At 45.9% G+C, this 16960-nt stretch overlaps 1 protein-coding gene across 2 annotated transcripts in view; it reads left to right on the forward strand.

Moving 5' to 3' along the window:
• Window positions 1-9452: 9452 nt before the first annotated feature.
• Window positions 9453-16960, forward strand: part of LOC140331784 (KAT8 regulatory NSL complex subunit 1-like) — a 36211-nt gene continuing 28703 nt past the window's right edge. Inside the window, exon 1 of one of the 2 annotated variants that reach the window (XM_072413061.1) lies at window positions 9453-11192. In XM_072413061.1, coding sequence (XP_072269162.1) covers window positions 10030-11192 — 1163 coding nt within the window. In that variant the 5' untranslated portion in view covers window positions 9453-10029. The remainder of the gene's footprint in view (window positions 11193-16960) is intronic. The other variant, XM_072413062.1, reaches the window with a different exon arrangement.

The following is a 16960-nucleotide window of genomic DNA, read 5'->3' on the forward strand; positions in this document are numbered from 1 at the left end:
ATCTACACAGGGGGTTCACCAACCATCTACACAGGAGGTACCCCAACTATCTATACAGGGTGTTCACCAATTTCTACACAGGGGGTTCACCAACCATGTACACAGGGGGTTTCCTAACCATCTACACTGGGGGTTCACCAACCATCTACACAGGGGGTTCACCAACCATCTACACAGGGGGTCTCCCAACCATCTACACAGGGGTTCACCAACCATCCACACAGGGGGTTCACCAACCATCTACACAGGGGGTTCACCAATTATCTACACAGGGGATACCAATATTTTTGTTTGGTTCCTCATTTATACCTTTCATCTACATTAATGTTTGCACAGATTGATAAAAGATGCACTGTGAGTGAATCATTGTGTGAATTGTTTGTGAATATTCCACATAATCTAGAGGTAATTGAGGGGATCGGAGTTCTGCCTTTCTACTGCAAACTTTTCATTCCATTCATTTATTCACCTCCTTTCTAAATATCTAACAAACATGGGCGGTCACCAAAGCCCAGATTCACCCAAACCTCAACATTGACACTACAAATATAATTCAGCATGTTCTCACCCATGTGAACCATTTGTGTACGGTGAGGTCGGGCTTTTGGATTCTTTTCTCTGTGATTTGTGTGGAGGATTCTAAGTCTGGAAAGTCCTCGATAATCCAGAGATGAGATTCATTCTGTGTCTATACATGATTCACATTACAGATAAATTGCTGGAAAGTCCTGGAGTCCCCAGAGATCACCAACGCTGCAATGTTCCAGGTGAATAATTCTCTTTACTATCTTTGTTATTTATTTTTTACATTATTTTTGGGGAGGATGAAAATATCATAAAGATAATATACAGGAGGAAAACAAAATATTAAAATTGTGCAGATAACAAATCAGCCAAAACAATGCAAAGTGCAGCACAGACTGAATGTTCCCGGGGTATCTACTGCAAACTTTATAACATGGGGGAACTCTGGAAATAACTTTCAGGTCTCCAGGGAACCCCTCCTATAATTAATATATCCATAGATCACCGTATATTAGTGTGGGGGTCACCCTTACAGATAGCCAAGAACCTTTATAAAGCTGTGAATCTGACATTCACTGCAACATTCCCTGATGGAAAATTTTCCTGGTCCATGCGTTTCAATTACAGTAATTTCCACTAGGGAATGTTTTAGTGAATGTCAGATTTACTGCTTTATAAATAGACCCCTTTGTGTTACAATCAATATATCATTTGTACATGTAGTCCCTGGGTTAAGAACATCCAATATACGGACGCCTCCTAGATACTAATGGGGCTTCCCTGCTCCCTTGTGTGCAGGATGGAGGCTTGATAGGGGGAGAGGGCAGTTTGCAAAACTTGCAGAAGAAATCTTTTGCTAAACACAGCTGAGGTTGTGGGTGATCTTATGGGGTGAGCTCTTCTGCAAGCTCTAGTAACTCTTTAATGACCAAGACAAACTCTGCACTTGTTTCTTTTTCCATATCAAAGCACAGACAGGGTAGCCAACCTTTTTATGTAAAGTAATAACTCCATTGTTTGTTTGTTTTGTTTGTGCAACACCCTCTTTAAAAAAATAGTGCAGCACCACTTGCTAGTTGAATAAATGAATGGGGGCGCAGAGTCTCCCGGGATAAGTACGTCACGCATTACAGGAGGCTCTTGGTTGCTCAGGCATGCGCAGAAGGAGCCCTTTTGTCAAATGGAGAAATACATTGATGGTCTCACACATGCGCAATGAGATCAGCAAGTTTTTTTCTGTCTACGCCACCTGATCTCGCGCCTGGGTCGGGTGACGTAGGAAGAAGAAGCCGTAAGAAGAGGAGAAGATGGAGGCGTATGGAGCCTCGGCCGAAAACTGATGCTGGGACGACACGGGACCCGATAGAAGAGAACTCCGGATGGATCGGACTGCCCTGCGGGATTAAAGGTAAGTGGATTTTGTTTGGTATGGGGGACTTTTGAGTTTGAGCTTTGTTTGCGATTTACTTACAGTGAGGATTTTATACAGTAACTGACACCACGCTGCCTAATAATATGCTGAGACAAACATCTGTTCTAATTGCATTTATTAAAATAATCTACCTGATCCAACTTACATACAAATTCAACTTAAGAACAAACCTTCATCTCGTATGTAACCCAGGGACTACCTGTATAGAATCTTATTTTTGTTTTTTTTTTCAGATCAGTTATTGATCATTTGTTCACATTGCCCATCAAAATGCCTCTAGTGTGAATGATCACTAGCATTTGTGTGAATGATCACTAGCATTTGTGTGAATGATCACTAGCATTTGTGTGAATGATCATTGGCATTTGTGTGAATGATCATTGGTTTTTGTGTGAATGATCGCTGGTTTTTGTGCTTTTTTCATTTTTTTTCTCCATTTCAGCCCACAGAAACCTAACAAGTTATTTTTAAACATAACATGCGTTCCTTATATTTATTCCTCATTAACAAAATTAATTCTATTTTTTTATTTTTTATTGACATTAAAATTTTGTTTTTATTTAATTTGCATTCTTTTTTTTTCTTTTTGATGAATAATAAATGTACAAAACTGTAAAAAAACAAACAAAATGACAACAAACTTTTGTTTAATTTGTAAATATCAGAAATGTCATTTTGTTGTTGTAATAAATCAGACAAATTATAGAATAAAATAGAACAGAAAAAAAAAAATAATTTCCTTTTTTTTTACCCTGAGGATCCCCTGAAATAATTCTCAGGTCTTAGGGATCCCCACTAAAACTAAGGAGGTTGATGAATAACATTCACCTCACATTAATGTTCAGGGTAAATTGTGGCCCCCATTTCTGATTTCTGAGATTTGGTGGCATTGAACCAGAATTTAACCTCTGGAGGAACCCTGTGGGTTGGCTGTTCTATTCCATGGATTGCATTTTTTACAAAACATCATTGCTAAAAGAAAGTTTATAAAAATAATATTGTCTTGAAGCAGAATTAAGCTCATTGGCCAGGCCGGAATGATGTCACTCCCAGGCATGTGCACGGACATCGGATTGTACACCGACCTGCACACAGAAGATTGGGGACAGGTAGCTCAGATTGTGTTATCGCAGGTAAGTCGTCACGTCTGCAATGTGGAGCTGCCTGCTGGCAGTTTTCTAGGTGTAGTTCCCCTTTACGTAATGAGATCACCGAATCAACAGGCGTGGAAATGTAAAATTAGCTCCGGCCCATAGGGGGCGCACAGATGTAAAGGCTGAAAGGGGCAATCAGTGACATTTACATATTCCATTAATCACAGATTCAGTTGGTTCAAACACCAATTACCATAAGATAAGTGAATGAAGTTGGATCGGATTGGTTCTTTGTGATTGGCTACAAATATTACATGAGCTTTATATTCGTCCAATAATCTATAATGTAATGGGCAGCACGGTGGCTCAGTGGTTAGCACTCTGGCCTTTGCAGTGCTGGTTCAGCCAGGACACTATCTGCATGGAGTTTGCAGGTTCTCCCCGTGTCTGTGTGGGTTTCCTCCCGTTACTCCGGTTCCCTCCCACATCCCAAAAACATGCTATTCGGTTATTTGGCTTCCCCCTAAAATTGTCCTTAGACTGTAATGATGACATATGACTATAGGGGGACATTAGATTGGGAGTTCCATTGAGGGACAGCTAGTCACATGACTATGGACTTTGTACAGCACTGTGTAATATGTTGGTGCTATATAAATACTGTGTAATAATAATACCAATAATAGGAAAAATAATCAACCTGACATTTTCTAGTTCAATTTTACTGTCAATCAAAAATGTTAAATAGAACGAGATGTTAAATTGAAATAGAAAACATATTCATATATTTGAATTTGAATAAAAAAACATTTTAAGCTAAATAATAATTTCACACAGACAGGGCCAGATTTCTCACAAGGCCACTTAGGGCCATAACCACCAGGGGGCAGCATCTCTGTGTAGAACTGGAATATGCTGCAGGCTGACCAGTCCTCCGGTAACAGAATGCGCACAGTGAAAGTGATTATGCTGAGGTCTGTGCAGGGTGACCATTATATTGAAGGTCTCGCTCTTCTCTCCATTCTCCCTCTCTCTCTCTCGGCTTCCATGGTGTTTTGTGTCATTTGCCATTATTTGCTGGGGAGGGGGGAATACATAATCTGGCCTAGGGGAGCAAAAAGTATGAATCTGGTCCTACACACAGGGTGTATATATAAGGCACAATGACCCAGACAATTTATCACTAGGGAATGTTTGAATGAATGTCAGATTCACTGCTTTATTCTTAGACCTCTTGGTTTGGCCCATGTATACCCCGGCCTCTATAAGCTTCTTATGCCCGTATACTGCTGGCATGGTTCCTGTCTGTAGCCCAGGGGTGTCCAAACTTTTTGCAAAGAGGGCCAGATTTGGTGGGGTGAAAATGTGTGGGGGCCGATTATTCAGCACATACTAAGCACACGCTGACCAGGGTGACGTGAGGGATTCCCTGTGATTCTGGTGTCAGTGCGGGCTCCGTGCAGAGCTCGTTCTTGGAATCAGAGTGGGCGTGGTCTGTGCGGGTCTCGCACAGCACACGCCATCTATAATGACATGGGGATTCCCTGTGCACACATGCGGACTCCCGTCCTGCCGATTATCCCCGCCGAGTAGTGGGCCGATAATTGCAAGGCGGTTGATCAACTGTAATGAAATATAAAATAGCTTTTTTGTACGCATGTATTTTATACTGTGGTCAACAGTGCTGGCAGATCTGAACAAGGGCCACAATTGGCCCCGGGTCGGACTTTGGACATGCCTCCTGTAGCCCATTGGCCTGCAGGGTTTTATGCATTTTTTGTACCCGTACCCCCTTGATTTATTTCCTTTCTCTTGCCCATTTCTATTTGTTATGTCCGTATTCCATCTTATCGTATCTTTGCTGGGATCCATCCCCCACTATCACCCCCCAGCACCTGAAACATGTTTGCTGCGGGGTGATTATATAACCCCCAGCCATGAGTTCTAGCTGAATTTTGCAGGATGGATGTGATTAATAATAATAATAATAATAATTAGGCGATGGCGCTCGTTGTGTCTGACCTTCTTATCTCTGAACATTTATTCAGAAAACATTTTGTGTCATTGCGGGAAGGAGTCACACAGACTGCACCCCCTCCTGCTCGGAAGATTTCCAGGGTCTTTGTCCAATCTCCTGAGGGGGATTTTGTCTCACAATAGCAGAAAGGTCAGCGCAATTTCCGCTCACATCCAGCGGCCTGAAACAGGTTTGTTTGTTTTTCTAGAAATTCCTCCTAATATAAAGAATCTGCTAAATCGAAACTCCAGCCGAGGCCGGGTGATGGGCACAGAGAACACAGAACTCGCCAAGACAATACCGACATCTGCATCCAGAAGGAGGGAACCATCTTTGTTCAGGTATCATCCAATGTCACCATTCATGGATGACGCCAACATGTAAATCCTCCGGTCTGTGCAGTTTACAAATGTCTGACACAGATCAGCCCCTGCTGCAGCCTTTCTACAATATTACAATGATCACGGATACAAGAACAGTAATCCCCCCAACCCTTCCATGCTGGATTCTGCCTGGATATGTACAGACTGGGGCAGTGTCACCCAATATAAAGTGGTCCTCCGGGCCATGGGGACACAGCATGGAGAGTTACCGCTGCTATCCTGGGTCAGGACTGACACTTTAGGGGGGCATTGTCCTACTAGGGGCGACTAAGAGGGCAACTCAAAAATTTAACATGGCCCTTCTTTTTAAAACATTAAACCTGAACAAAAATGACTCCAACGTTCCCGCGAGGAAATAGCAGAATAATTCATTAGGCTTCGTTTATTAAAGCTCTCCAAGACTGGAGAAGATAGACTATCGTGGGTGAACCTGGGAGATTCAGCAAACCTGAAATGGACAATAGCAATTGTTTTTAAGAAATACATTCCAGGTTTGCTGGATCACCCAGGTTCTCTCAGGTCTATCTTCTCCAGTCTTGCAGGGCTTTAATAAATCAGTCCCATTGTCAGGAAGGGGGGGGGTTGTATCTTCTTGGGGAATAATAAATACCTGGAGGTGTCGCACTGACATATTACTTGGTGTAAAATAAAACAACTGAGGCCGCTTTAACCTTCCTGAACCCTAAAATAATAACTTACCCCCCATCCCCCAATCATGAGCAATGTTCACACCTTACTGGTATTGTTTGCCAATAACATTTAAAAAAGCCTAAAATAGGCGGCGGAGGACAATGGAGCTGTCACTGGTATTGTCTGCGGTCTCCTTCCAGCTGATCCCTATTACTGACTCCACATGCCCAATATGGGGGCGGCCATCTTGGTAGGGGCAGGGCTTTGCTTCCTCGTGTCAGAGCTGCCCCCCATCTACCAGTGATTGGTGTTGCTCTCTGAACATTCGGTTCCATCAGAGCAAAGCCGCTGTTCAGATTTTGCTTACCAATGGCTCCTCTATATTATAATGGGCAGGTGAACCTGGGGGCAATCGTTGATGCTATTGGATGCCCCAAGCATGTTGGCTGCCCCACCAGACCCTATAAATGCTCAGGGGTGCTGCAGCAGTCATATCAGTGGTGTGTCCTACTAAGGAAATCCCAAATGGACACCAATCTCTTAGATTGTAAGCTCTTCAGGGCAGGGTCCTCTCCTTCTCCTGTGTCACTGTCTATATCTGTCTGTAATTTTCAACCCCTATTTATTGTACTGCGCAGTGTAATATGTTGGTGCTATATAAATACTGTTTATTAATAATAATCTCGGCCATTGGCCCTCCATGGACACCCAAGAACCATCAGCCTACAAGTATTTCCTCACATTGATATGCCTTGGCTTTCCTCTCCTTTGTTGGTTCCGGTAGGTTGGGCACCCAATAATGATGATCAGTGGCCTATACCAGGATCAATATGGAGTCAGTCATGTGGCTCGAACTGCCACGGCTGAGGACCCAGAACCGGTATCACAACCCAGTTCTGGCTGTTCTGCCCCATCCAGAGATAAAGCTGTGGCTTCTTCCTTTCTTCTTCTGGATCCACTTCCCCTTTCCCCTGTGACACCAATGCCATTATATGGGTTCCAATACAATAGTCACTTCCTATTTTAGGTTACAAAAGTCCAACACATCCAGAATTCACGATGCCCCTAAGCAGGTAAGTGTGGGCATAGCATGGCACCCTGTTGTTTTTTGCAGTGCTGTATGATCCATGGCACTGTGTGGGTGCAGATAGTGGTAATGTCCGAGGACAAGGAGTAGGCAGGGATGAAGGAAGAGGATGGGGGGTCCAATATCCCACAAATCTTCATGATAATGCAATTTATTTGGGTGTACCCACTGTGCCATGCTGCCCGTCCACCATTAGATTTACCCAGTGTTTTTTACTGCACCACATATTCATGGTCAGGTGCACCCGCTCTGTGCCAACAGGAAGTTGTTCCTACTATCTGGTTGTGCAGTTTAGGGGAAATCACAATGATGGCTGTGTTCACAAATCTACCTGGCAAGGGTGCAGGAAAAGCAGATGCCCACTGTTGGGGTTAAGGTGCTGAATGTTGGGGGGGGGCTTTTTTTTATGCCCAGAAAGTTGCAGTATGGGAGGTTGGTACTAACCAGCAATATGTTGGATTTTGGAGTGGAAGCCAATATTGGGGAGGGTGATAGTGGCTTCACTTCCACTCTCAGTTTGCCCCTTCACCACCCCGGGATGTGGGCAAGGCTGAGGTCCTGCCTGCCCTGCCTATCGGCATATATACATATAAAGGTGCCCCCCGCTGTAAATACAGGGGCTACTTGTGTATGAGGATGATGCAGCTACAGCAGCAGAAACGGAGCAGGGTGAGCCGGCTGATCTGCCCTCTGTGCCAAGTTTGCCCTCCATGGGATTGGTTGGTGAGCCATATATACCCGGGCATGCTGCTTCCATGTATCTCTGCTGGCAGATGAGAGCAGCCTTTTTACCTGTGCACACTGATGGCCACCACAATGGCACCATGTTGGTTTTGGGCTCCCCCTTCCAGGATGTTGCTGCTCTGTGAATTCCTTTTCTTCATCCACCCCACTGTTACTGCTCCTTGCCTTGCCCTTCACCCCATGCTGGGTCAAAAACGTTGCCACCCACCGCCTCCTTCTGCCGATGGTAGGTGGCACCTCTCCCTCTGTGTCCTCTGCACTCATGGCTTGTGGATGGCTGGGCGCGCACACTGGCACCTTGCTGTTCTTCCCATGGTCAGTCCAAATCCTCTTTTTACTGGTTGGGTATCAGTGCACCCCGATGGAAAATCCTTCATCCTCGTCCTCAGGTTGTGTTGTGTCCTTAATCAACAGCCCTGGCACAGAATGCCCATTGTCGGAGTGTCTGCCATACTTGGCATGGGAGGAATTAAAGGGAGTCGGTTCCTGGCTCACCAAAAGTTGTCTGGAAGGGACATGAAAAAAACATTGGAATGGAATTAGAAGTTTGTAATAAACTGATACCCAGAGCACAGTATGCACTGCAAGCGTACAATGTTGGGAGTTAATAATTTATCCATGGCACCATCAGGCAGATTTATGGATCCCTCAAAGATGTAAATGAAACAAAGTGCACAATAAATTGAGTGTTGTAGTGAATGTGAGCAGACATGTGAATTACAGTGAAAGTATACCAGATCTGTACACACGCCAATTAAGACCGAAACTAAAAAAATGTTAAAAATATATCAAGGAAAAAATAAAACTTATTATTAGGATTTTTGTAGACAGCCAGCAGGTGGCGCCCCAGACTCTACACTGCTTTAAAGGGCTTTTACAGCCTAAACTTCCTCTGACTTCCTGATGTATCTGTGGGACAGGAAGTGAAATTTCCACTGACATAAAAAACAAAATCCTTCCTGTTTTTACCTTTCCTTTGGGTGGAGGGAGTAGGAAGGGCTGACATGTCAACTTGGTCTTTCAGCAGCTTGACCACTTTTTTTTCAGATAAGTAAATTACCTTGGAGCATGTGATTGGCTATTTGCAGATATGTTATGCTTGTTATGTTGCTGGTGCTGTCTCTGTGGCAGTGATTACACAGAAACAGATATTTTACTGTCACTGCGGCATTGTTCATGTTTCTGGTGGTGTCAGTGAGGTACTGACTGTGTCTCTGCGTTCATGTTTGGTACTGATTGTGTCTCTGCGTTTCTGGTGGTATCAGTGTGGTACTGATTGTGTCTCTGCGGTAATGTTTCTGGTGGTATCAGTGCAGACAGACACATGAGCAAACGCATGAGCAGAGCTCCCAGTCCTGACAACACCGCTCACGTAACTCTGTGAACTGGGGTGAGGAAAAGAGGCGGGAAACGTTCCCCTTTAACGCGATTGGTCAACACGCACGTCAATCAACCACATGAAAGGCGTGAGGCTGTCATTCCTTAGTGACGTCACACCTCCCCAACCCAAAGAAACATGTAGAGAGAAAACAAGGCGAGGGAGACAAAGGAGTTCACGGCGCGGCCAATCAGAGTGTGGGGCGTGGCTTTCTGTCAGGAGAGGGGAGGCGGGAAAAGGAGATTAGCCAGCTGCGCAATTGGGAAGCCGAACGTCGCCTCTCACAAGGCAGATTGTACCATTCGGCTGTAAAAGGGGTGTCAAATCAGCACCCTGGCCGCCATTGCGTCTAGTGACGGAAACAAAACCAGTCCGGATTACTGCTGTGCGGCACGGTGACATTAGAGCTGGAAGTAGCGCGAAAAAAGAAGGGAAAGCGTGCACGCGCGGTATTTCCCCCCTTGGCTGTGGTAGATCCCAGAGCGCGCGGTAACAGGCACGGCACAAGATGGCGGCGGGCGGGGTGAGCGCGCAATGGCCGCCCCTGCAGAGGAGGAGGCGGGGGGAGGAGTAAGTGAGCTTTGTTCCCCTGGCTGCCCGGGTGGGGAAGAGGCCGTCACCGGCGCGCTCCGAGCCTTCTTCAGAAACGCGGTTGCGGCTTGTCGCTTCGAGTGGCGGGGCCCACCGGCCGGGCCATGAAGAGCCCGGGACCACCGTGAGCCGCCCGCCGCCCCCCTGCATGGCGGACATGGCACCGGCGCTGACCGGAGCCGCACAGGAAGCTCCTCACCGACTCAAGCTAAGCGCCTCGACCTCCCCCTGGAAGGCCCGGAGTGGCCTTTTGCTTTTAAACGGAGATAAGGGCAGGCCGGCCCGGGAAGACGGGCCCAGGAGCGGGGGGAGATTGGAGGATGGTGCGGAGCCCGGGCCGGAGGTTGCTGGGAAGAAGCCACTGCGTACTGTGGAGCTAATGGAGATACCGGAGATTGCACCGGGGCAGAGAGCGGAGGGAGTACCGGGGCCCCGGAGGCCGGTATTGAAGGAAGGAATGCGGAGGCCTCAACATTTGGGGCCCCCAGAAAGTCAGGAGGAGTCCCTGGGACCCTCTTCTGCCTTGAACTCTGCCCAGTGGCCCCCTTCATGTTCTGCTTTGGAGGCCTCTTTACCCCAGGACTCTTCTTTATGCCCCTCTGTATCTGCCCCGGGGCCCAACGCCACACAGGAGCGCTTAGAGAGGTGGAAAAATGGGTCGGGGCCCCCAGAGAGGAGGCAGGATGGTACCCTGGGGCCCCCTACACAAACTGCACCCCTTGGCAATGCAAGGGGCCACCTTGCTGGGCAAGATTTGGCCCCAAAACCCACGGGGAGGACTGAAGGTTTATCTAGGCAGCCGGCCCCTCTGGATTGTGCATCGGGGGCCCCGTCTATTGAACTCAGTGTATCCCAGGATTGTGTACCTGGTCCCCATGTCCCCCCTACACCAGGGTCAGACTCTTCCCATGGGCCCCTGGATTCTCAGGACAATGCTCCAGGGCCCGGAGTCTTGTGTGCGGTAAGATCGGCTCAGATGTCCTGCCGTCAGCAGGAACTGGGGGCCCGGGCTCGCCGGCTGTGCCGGAGGCTTCAGGTGATCCAGGCCAAGCAGGTGGAGCGGCACGTCAGGCAGCAGCTGTCCGGCCTGGTGGAGATGTTGTCTGAACGGGGAGCCGCCAGCTTACCGGGGTCACCCCAGGTAGAACTGGATCGGCTAACCTGCAGCTCAACGGCCCGGCTGCGGGCGGCCCAGGGAGGGTTTGACTCGGACGCCACGGAGAGCAGCTCAGGCGGGGAGAGCGAATCTGAGGAAGTGACGGAGAGCTCAGAGCCAGAGAGGGCAGAAGAGGAGCAAAGTAAAGCCCCGGGGTGAGTGCCGCCCACAGGTGTAACTGTGAATAATGGTGGGGCAGAATGAAGACTTCTAATGCATTGTTTATGAAGGAAATGGTGGGGTAATTTACTGGCTGTACAGGAAAACTAACATAACTTAGAAATATAAACAAAAACATTTCCTAACCTGCTAAATTGTGAGCTGGGGAGGTGAAAAAGCTGCCAGAAATCCTGCAAAGTTAAATCCAGGGCCAATCATTTCGGAGCGTCTGTGTCCCAATGGGAAGTCTTCCTACACTTCCTGTCTTAGTCATGTGACAGGAAATCCCCCTTTAATGGGGGAGGGGGCACAGACGACAACAAAAACCTGACTGCTTCTATTGACCAACCCCTCCGGCTAGGAATTGCTTTGGACACATTTATCCCAAAAGGTAATAATTTGAGTCTTTCTTGCAATAGTGCCGCTTCAAAAATAATGGCGTCCAGTCACTGTGCATAGACGAGGGTAATGCTGGGCGGCGTCCTGGGGGGTTCTAACATCTAATTCTCCTATTGGGGTGAAGGGACCTTTCAGACCTTTAAAATAGTGGGGGGGGAATGGGTTTCAGAATTTTAATGTTGTCCATCCAACCCCAATATCATATCGTAGATTAATGAGCCTCCTCTCACATGTAGTGGAAGCTTAAATGTAAGGTAGAGTTCTTTATTTCTTACTAATTTATTGTTATAATTGCACAGTATTTATTTAGCGCTGACATATTACGCAGCGCTGTACAAAGCCCATGGTCATGTGACTAGCTGTCCCTCAAAGGAGCTCACAATCTAATGCCCCTACCATGGTCATTACCACATTCTACGGTCATCTTGAGGGAAGCCAATTGCCTAACTGCACGAACCTGCAAACTCCATGCAGATAGCGTCCTGGCCGAGATTCAGACCTGTGACGCCCCGCACTGCCCACTGAGCCACCATGCTACCCTTCATTCATATTGAGTGGTGCCCAATATGTGGACGTGTTGGCTGATTGGGGCCATTCAGGATGAATATGGTGCTCATTGTGGTGAATGTTACAGCAGGGCAGTATGGTGTGTGAATGGGTACAATTACAGGTAAACCTCCCCCCCTTCCATTGTAGTATCCCTCCCCCCTCCTCACATGGCTCTGGGGGGTTCATGGGTAATTGTAGCCTATGGGAACTGTAAAGTAGTTTCTTGATCCTTTGCACCTGCATGCTCCTCCTATGGGTGCCCGGTCCCCTGAAGCCTCTTTTCTAAGACGCTCCATGCTGCCGTTGTGGACCTGACATCATCCAATACAGTGTTTAAGCCAGAAAGTTTTTAAAGCCGGGGGGTAAGAAATTGTAGGTGGGTGGTAGCCCCTGTATTGTGACTCAACTCTTCAGTAACCACCCAAAAGCAGCCGGGTGGTCACCGAAAAGGGCTGGGTGGTGCACCCAGCTAAAAGGGGCCGGGGAGAACACTGCAATACAATGCGGACCAATAATAAGACTGCATTTTGGGGATGCAAAGGGCCCAGAGCACCGGAGAAGAGGGGCGTGCAAGGAGCGAGGTAACTCTGCACCTTTTTTTTTTTTCCCCGTTTCCCAGGCAGAGTTAACACATAGCCATCACATTGGTGGCTGCATTGCATGCGTAGGGTTCGTTAGCTTTAAGCTGAAAAGTTCAAGCCGTTCCGTTAACTAAAATAAATTTTGACTTTAATACTGAAAATGACTTAAGCGGGAAATATAAACATGATTTCAGCTTGCACATGGACACATCCAAGGCTGAAGTCGGCAGAGTTTCACTTCATTCACTAAATGATCCTTTTCATATAATGCACTTTGCTGAGTGAACGGCCCGGATTTAGGTAATTACCCCTGCTGTGTTTTGTTGAACTTTTATTGCCCGTGGGCTGGGCAGCTTGTAAATAGGGCCGGACTTTGCTTTTTATGAGTGTAATCAGTCCTTTTCCTATACAACCACAATGATTCTGTATTGTACATTCATTGGTTGGGTTCAGATGAAATCTGCCATAACTTTTTGTGAGTTTGTGAAATAATAAACGAGGACTCAGCTGGTCCCGGGGATGTATGACTTGATAGCTCTATCCCACTGCTAGAGATGTCTGCCAGGATATGTATAGCACAGGAACTGTCCTGCCAGGAAAAAGATTGCAGCCTCATTCCAGCATGTGGGAATATCAATCAGCACTCCGGAGAAACTTTGCTGTGTGTCCTAACGTGTGTGAGCAAGTCCAAACATAGAAGACAGATCGGGGTAAATGTTTGTTTAGACTCTTCACTTGGCAAAGTGAATCATCGCTCTTCAAGGGATAATTGGTGGGTAAATTCACTTTACGAACAATAACCAATCACACGCTAAGAAAGTTTTTCCTTTCACATAATTGGATGACTGAAGTTTCTTATTTTCTATTTCTAAACTTGCCATTCAGGCTGGAGATTTTTGCAAAAAGGGGACAGGCGATGTCTCCTGCAAAACCGGTTCTGACCCAAGTTTTGCACATGTGCAGCTCCGCATTGGTTGACAAGGAAGCGGGGAATTATCTTCCTTGCACATGCCGGGAATTAACTCTACGCAGAAGTTATATTATCCCTTCATAGCCAATCAGAATGGCTGAAGATTGGAAGAAAGATGGCGGCGCCCTGCGGTGGAACGGAGATAGGTGAGTAGCGCAGGTTTACTTCCTGCTTTGTGTGTTTTATCCTTTGCAGAATTATTGGCCATTTTGCTAAGTGAACAGTCTAATTATTTTAAGTGCATTCTTGGAAGTACAGAAGTGTTTGTAGTTCTTTTTGCTAACCCAAAAACTAAAGAATTGGCACTTAGTACAAATAACTTTTAAATTATCTCCATCTCAACCCCAATTATTATTAAACAGTATTTATATAGCACCAACATATTACGCAGCGCTGTACATTAAATAGGGGTTACCAATGATGGACAGATACAGACAGTAACACAGGAGGAGGAGGGGACCCTGCCCTGAAGAGCTTACAATCTAGTAGGTGGGGGAAGTATCACACAATAGGAGGGGGATATGGAATGGTGGGGAGTAGTGAGGGTTTAGGATACAGAAGACAGGTAGGTGAGGGTGTAACGTTGGGTTTTGAGGGATCTTTTAAAGGAGCAAAAAGTAGAAGCAAGCTGAGTAGGACAAGGAAGACCATTCCAGAGAATCGGGGCAGCTCTAGAAAAGTCTTGGAGCCGTGCATGTGATGAGGTTATGAGTGAGGAAGTCATTAGTAGGAGGTTGTTGGTGGAGTGAAGACGGTGGCATGTCTGTGCTGCTGGTGGGTATTCATGGTTGGGATAACCAGGAACCCTATGGCCTCCATGCAAAGTCTCAGGGTCGGGCGCATGCCCTGTATGATGAAGTCCTTTTTGAAGCAATAAATGTGTATTTCTAATGTACAGCGCTGTGTTATATGTGGGTGCTATATATAAATCCTGTTTAATAATAATAATCCATTCAGCATGGCCATAAAGGAACTGTGTAGCTCCCTGCAAACACAGTGTAGATCTACAAATACATATCATGTAGGGCTTGGGCAATTCTGTACGTTTTCTTTTTATGACTTCTGCATGTTTTGTCTCTGAGAATGTGTCGCACAATCGCTGCAATCTGGCTGTGGGATCTTGGTCACAATTTCTTCTATGAACAATATTTAGTTATGTGTTGTGGTGTGAATGCCTTGTTGGAGGATATTGGCCTATACTAGCTGATATTGCTGGTGATATTCATATATTAGTAGGTATGACAATGCAATATGGTAATATAAATGCTCTACTTGCTGAATTAATATTACACAGTATTATAGCGCCAACATATTACACAGCACTGTACAAAGTCCATAGTCATGCGACTATCTGTCCCTCAAAGGAGCTCACAATCGTCCCTACCATAGTCATATGTCTTTAATACAGTGTAAGGTCAATGCTGGGGGGAAGCCAGTTAACCTAACCATGTTTTTTTGCATGTGGGAGGAAACTGGAGTACCCGGAGGAAATCCACTCAAACACAGAGAGAACCTACAAACTCCATGCAGATAGAGTCCTGGCCGAGATTCCAACCTGGGACTTGCAAAGGCCGGAGTGCTAACCACTGAGCCACCATTGTGAATTGTGTATAAATGATGTTTGCTCCCTCAGCTGTAGTCCTTGTAATGCCCATTACTGTATACATTCCATGTCTTACTATCAAACTGTGGGCTCAGGGATTTTTGGTTTTCCTATTTCCTTGTCTGGTTCACAAATAAATCCACAACATGAATGACTTCATTGGAGCAAACAAATCCTAAACGTCACCTTCTGATCATTTTTGTAAACTCCACTTCTAGCATTCAGTCTGTTAGGCAACCCTGGGCAGCTCCCCCGCTTGTTCTATAATTCCAGTGAGGAAATAAAACTTCACCAACTTATAAAGACTTTCTGATTTTAGTATAAACATGAGTGGAATTTATTCTTCTATAAAAGTATAATCTAAGTAGAGAATTCACAGATCTGGCTTTGCTCACCCTGCTGTATGGGGGAGGAAAATGAAGTTAAACTTATTTAGTAATCTTTATACTCCGGCCATCTTTGTCTGTTTTTATGACTCTTGTTAATAATTGTTTAATAACCTTCATGTTTTATAGATTAGGCTCTTGCTCATTACGTTGAGTATGGCCATTAATATTAAATGGACCCTCAACACGTGTCCATAAGCCAAAATACACACATGCACAAGCTTTTAACTTTTATGGATTGCATTCAGGGTCAACTACATTGATATTTGAGCATGTTCAGTGTTAAAATCACTGGGTGCACATCCCATGGTATGCAGATCATGTCCTGTATGTTAAGTCACTACAATACAAACATATGTCTGCTAATGCATGGTAAGGGGAAACATGTGTGACCTCCATACATTCTCTTCATTCATTCTCTGCATTGCTGAACTGCTTGGCAACCTCTCCAATGCAATTTACATAACTTTCCCTCTGCTCCCAGTAAGTGCAAAGTTATTGTTTATTTTACAGTAATGGGTTAAAAGTATTTAAAAACCTGACTTCCTCTGTTGGAGGGAATTATCTGTACGTTTGAGGCCAGTTGCAGAACTGCCAAGCCTATCCTCCCGAAACTCCTCATCTAAGATTAATCTGCCCCATCTAGGCCCTTTATTACCCTCGCTGGTAGTGGTCTCTTCTGATCTCTTCCCCCATTGTAGTTCCACCCGCTCCGTAACGGTGCATATACTTGAATGGGACGGTGTTCTTTTGGTGTCTTTAGATGTATGGCCACATTGTTGTAAATTCCTTCCTAACCCTCAGTGTGCTTTTTAATCTTTTAAACATTGCACCCATGTGCCAGGTAGGTTTGTCAGCCTTTCTGCAACCTAAAGTTCTTTTACTGGGATACTGGATACCCTCCCTTTCTCTCAGAAATTGTATTAAGCTGGGTGGGAAGAAGCTGGTGGGTGGTGGCCCCGATATTGTCACCCAACTTTTTATTAACAACCCAAAAACAGCCAGATGGTTACTAAACCCTGCCAGGTGGTGCACCCAGCTAAAAGGGGCCCAGGAGAGAACACGGCCTTCTATAATGTAGGAGGAGGTGTTCCATTGTACAGCCAGGGAGGATACACAGCTGCTTGGGGTTTCAGCAGAGACGGTGGGTTTCTGGTTCTTGCTACATTGTGAGGACAATCCCTGGTAAAATGTATTGCCGAAATGTTGTAGATTGTATGTCTTCTGTCTGATAAGAATGGTAAATTCTCCCCAGCCCCTCTTAGCTGGGTGCACC

The sequence above is a fragment of the Pyxicephalus adspersus genome, chromosome 5, assembly GCF_032062135.1.
Source record: "Pyxicephalus adspersus chromosome 5, UCB_Pads_2.0, whole genome shotgun sequence".
Classification (NCBI taxonomy): Eukaryota; Metazoa; Chordata; class Amphibia; order Anura; family Pyxicephalidae; genus Pyxicephalus; species Pyxicephalus adspersus.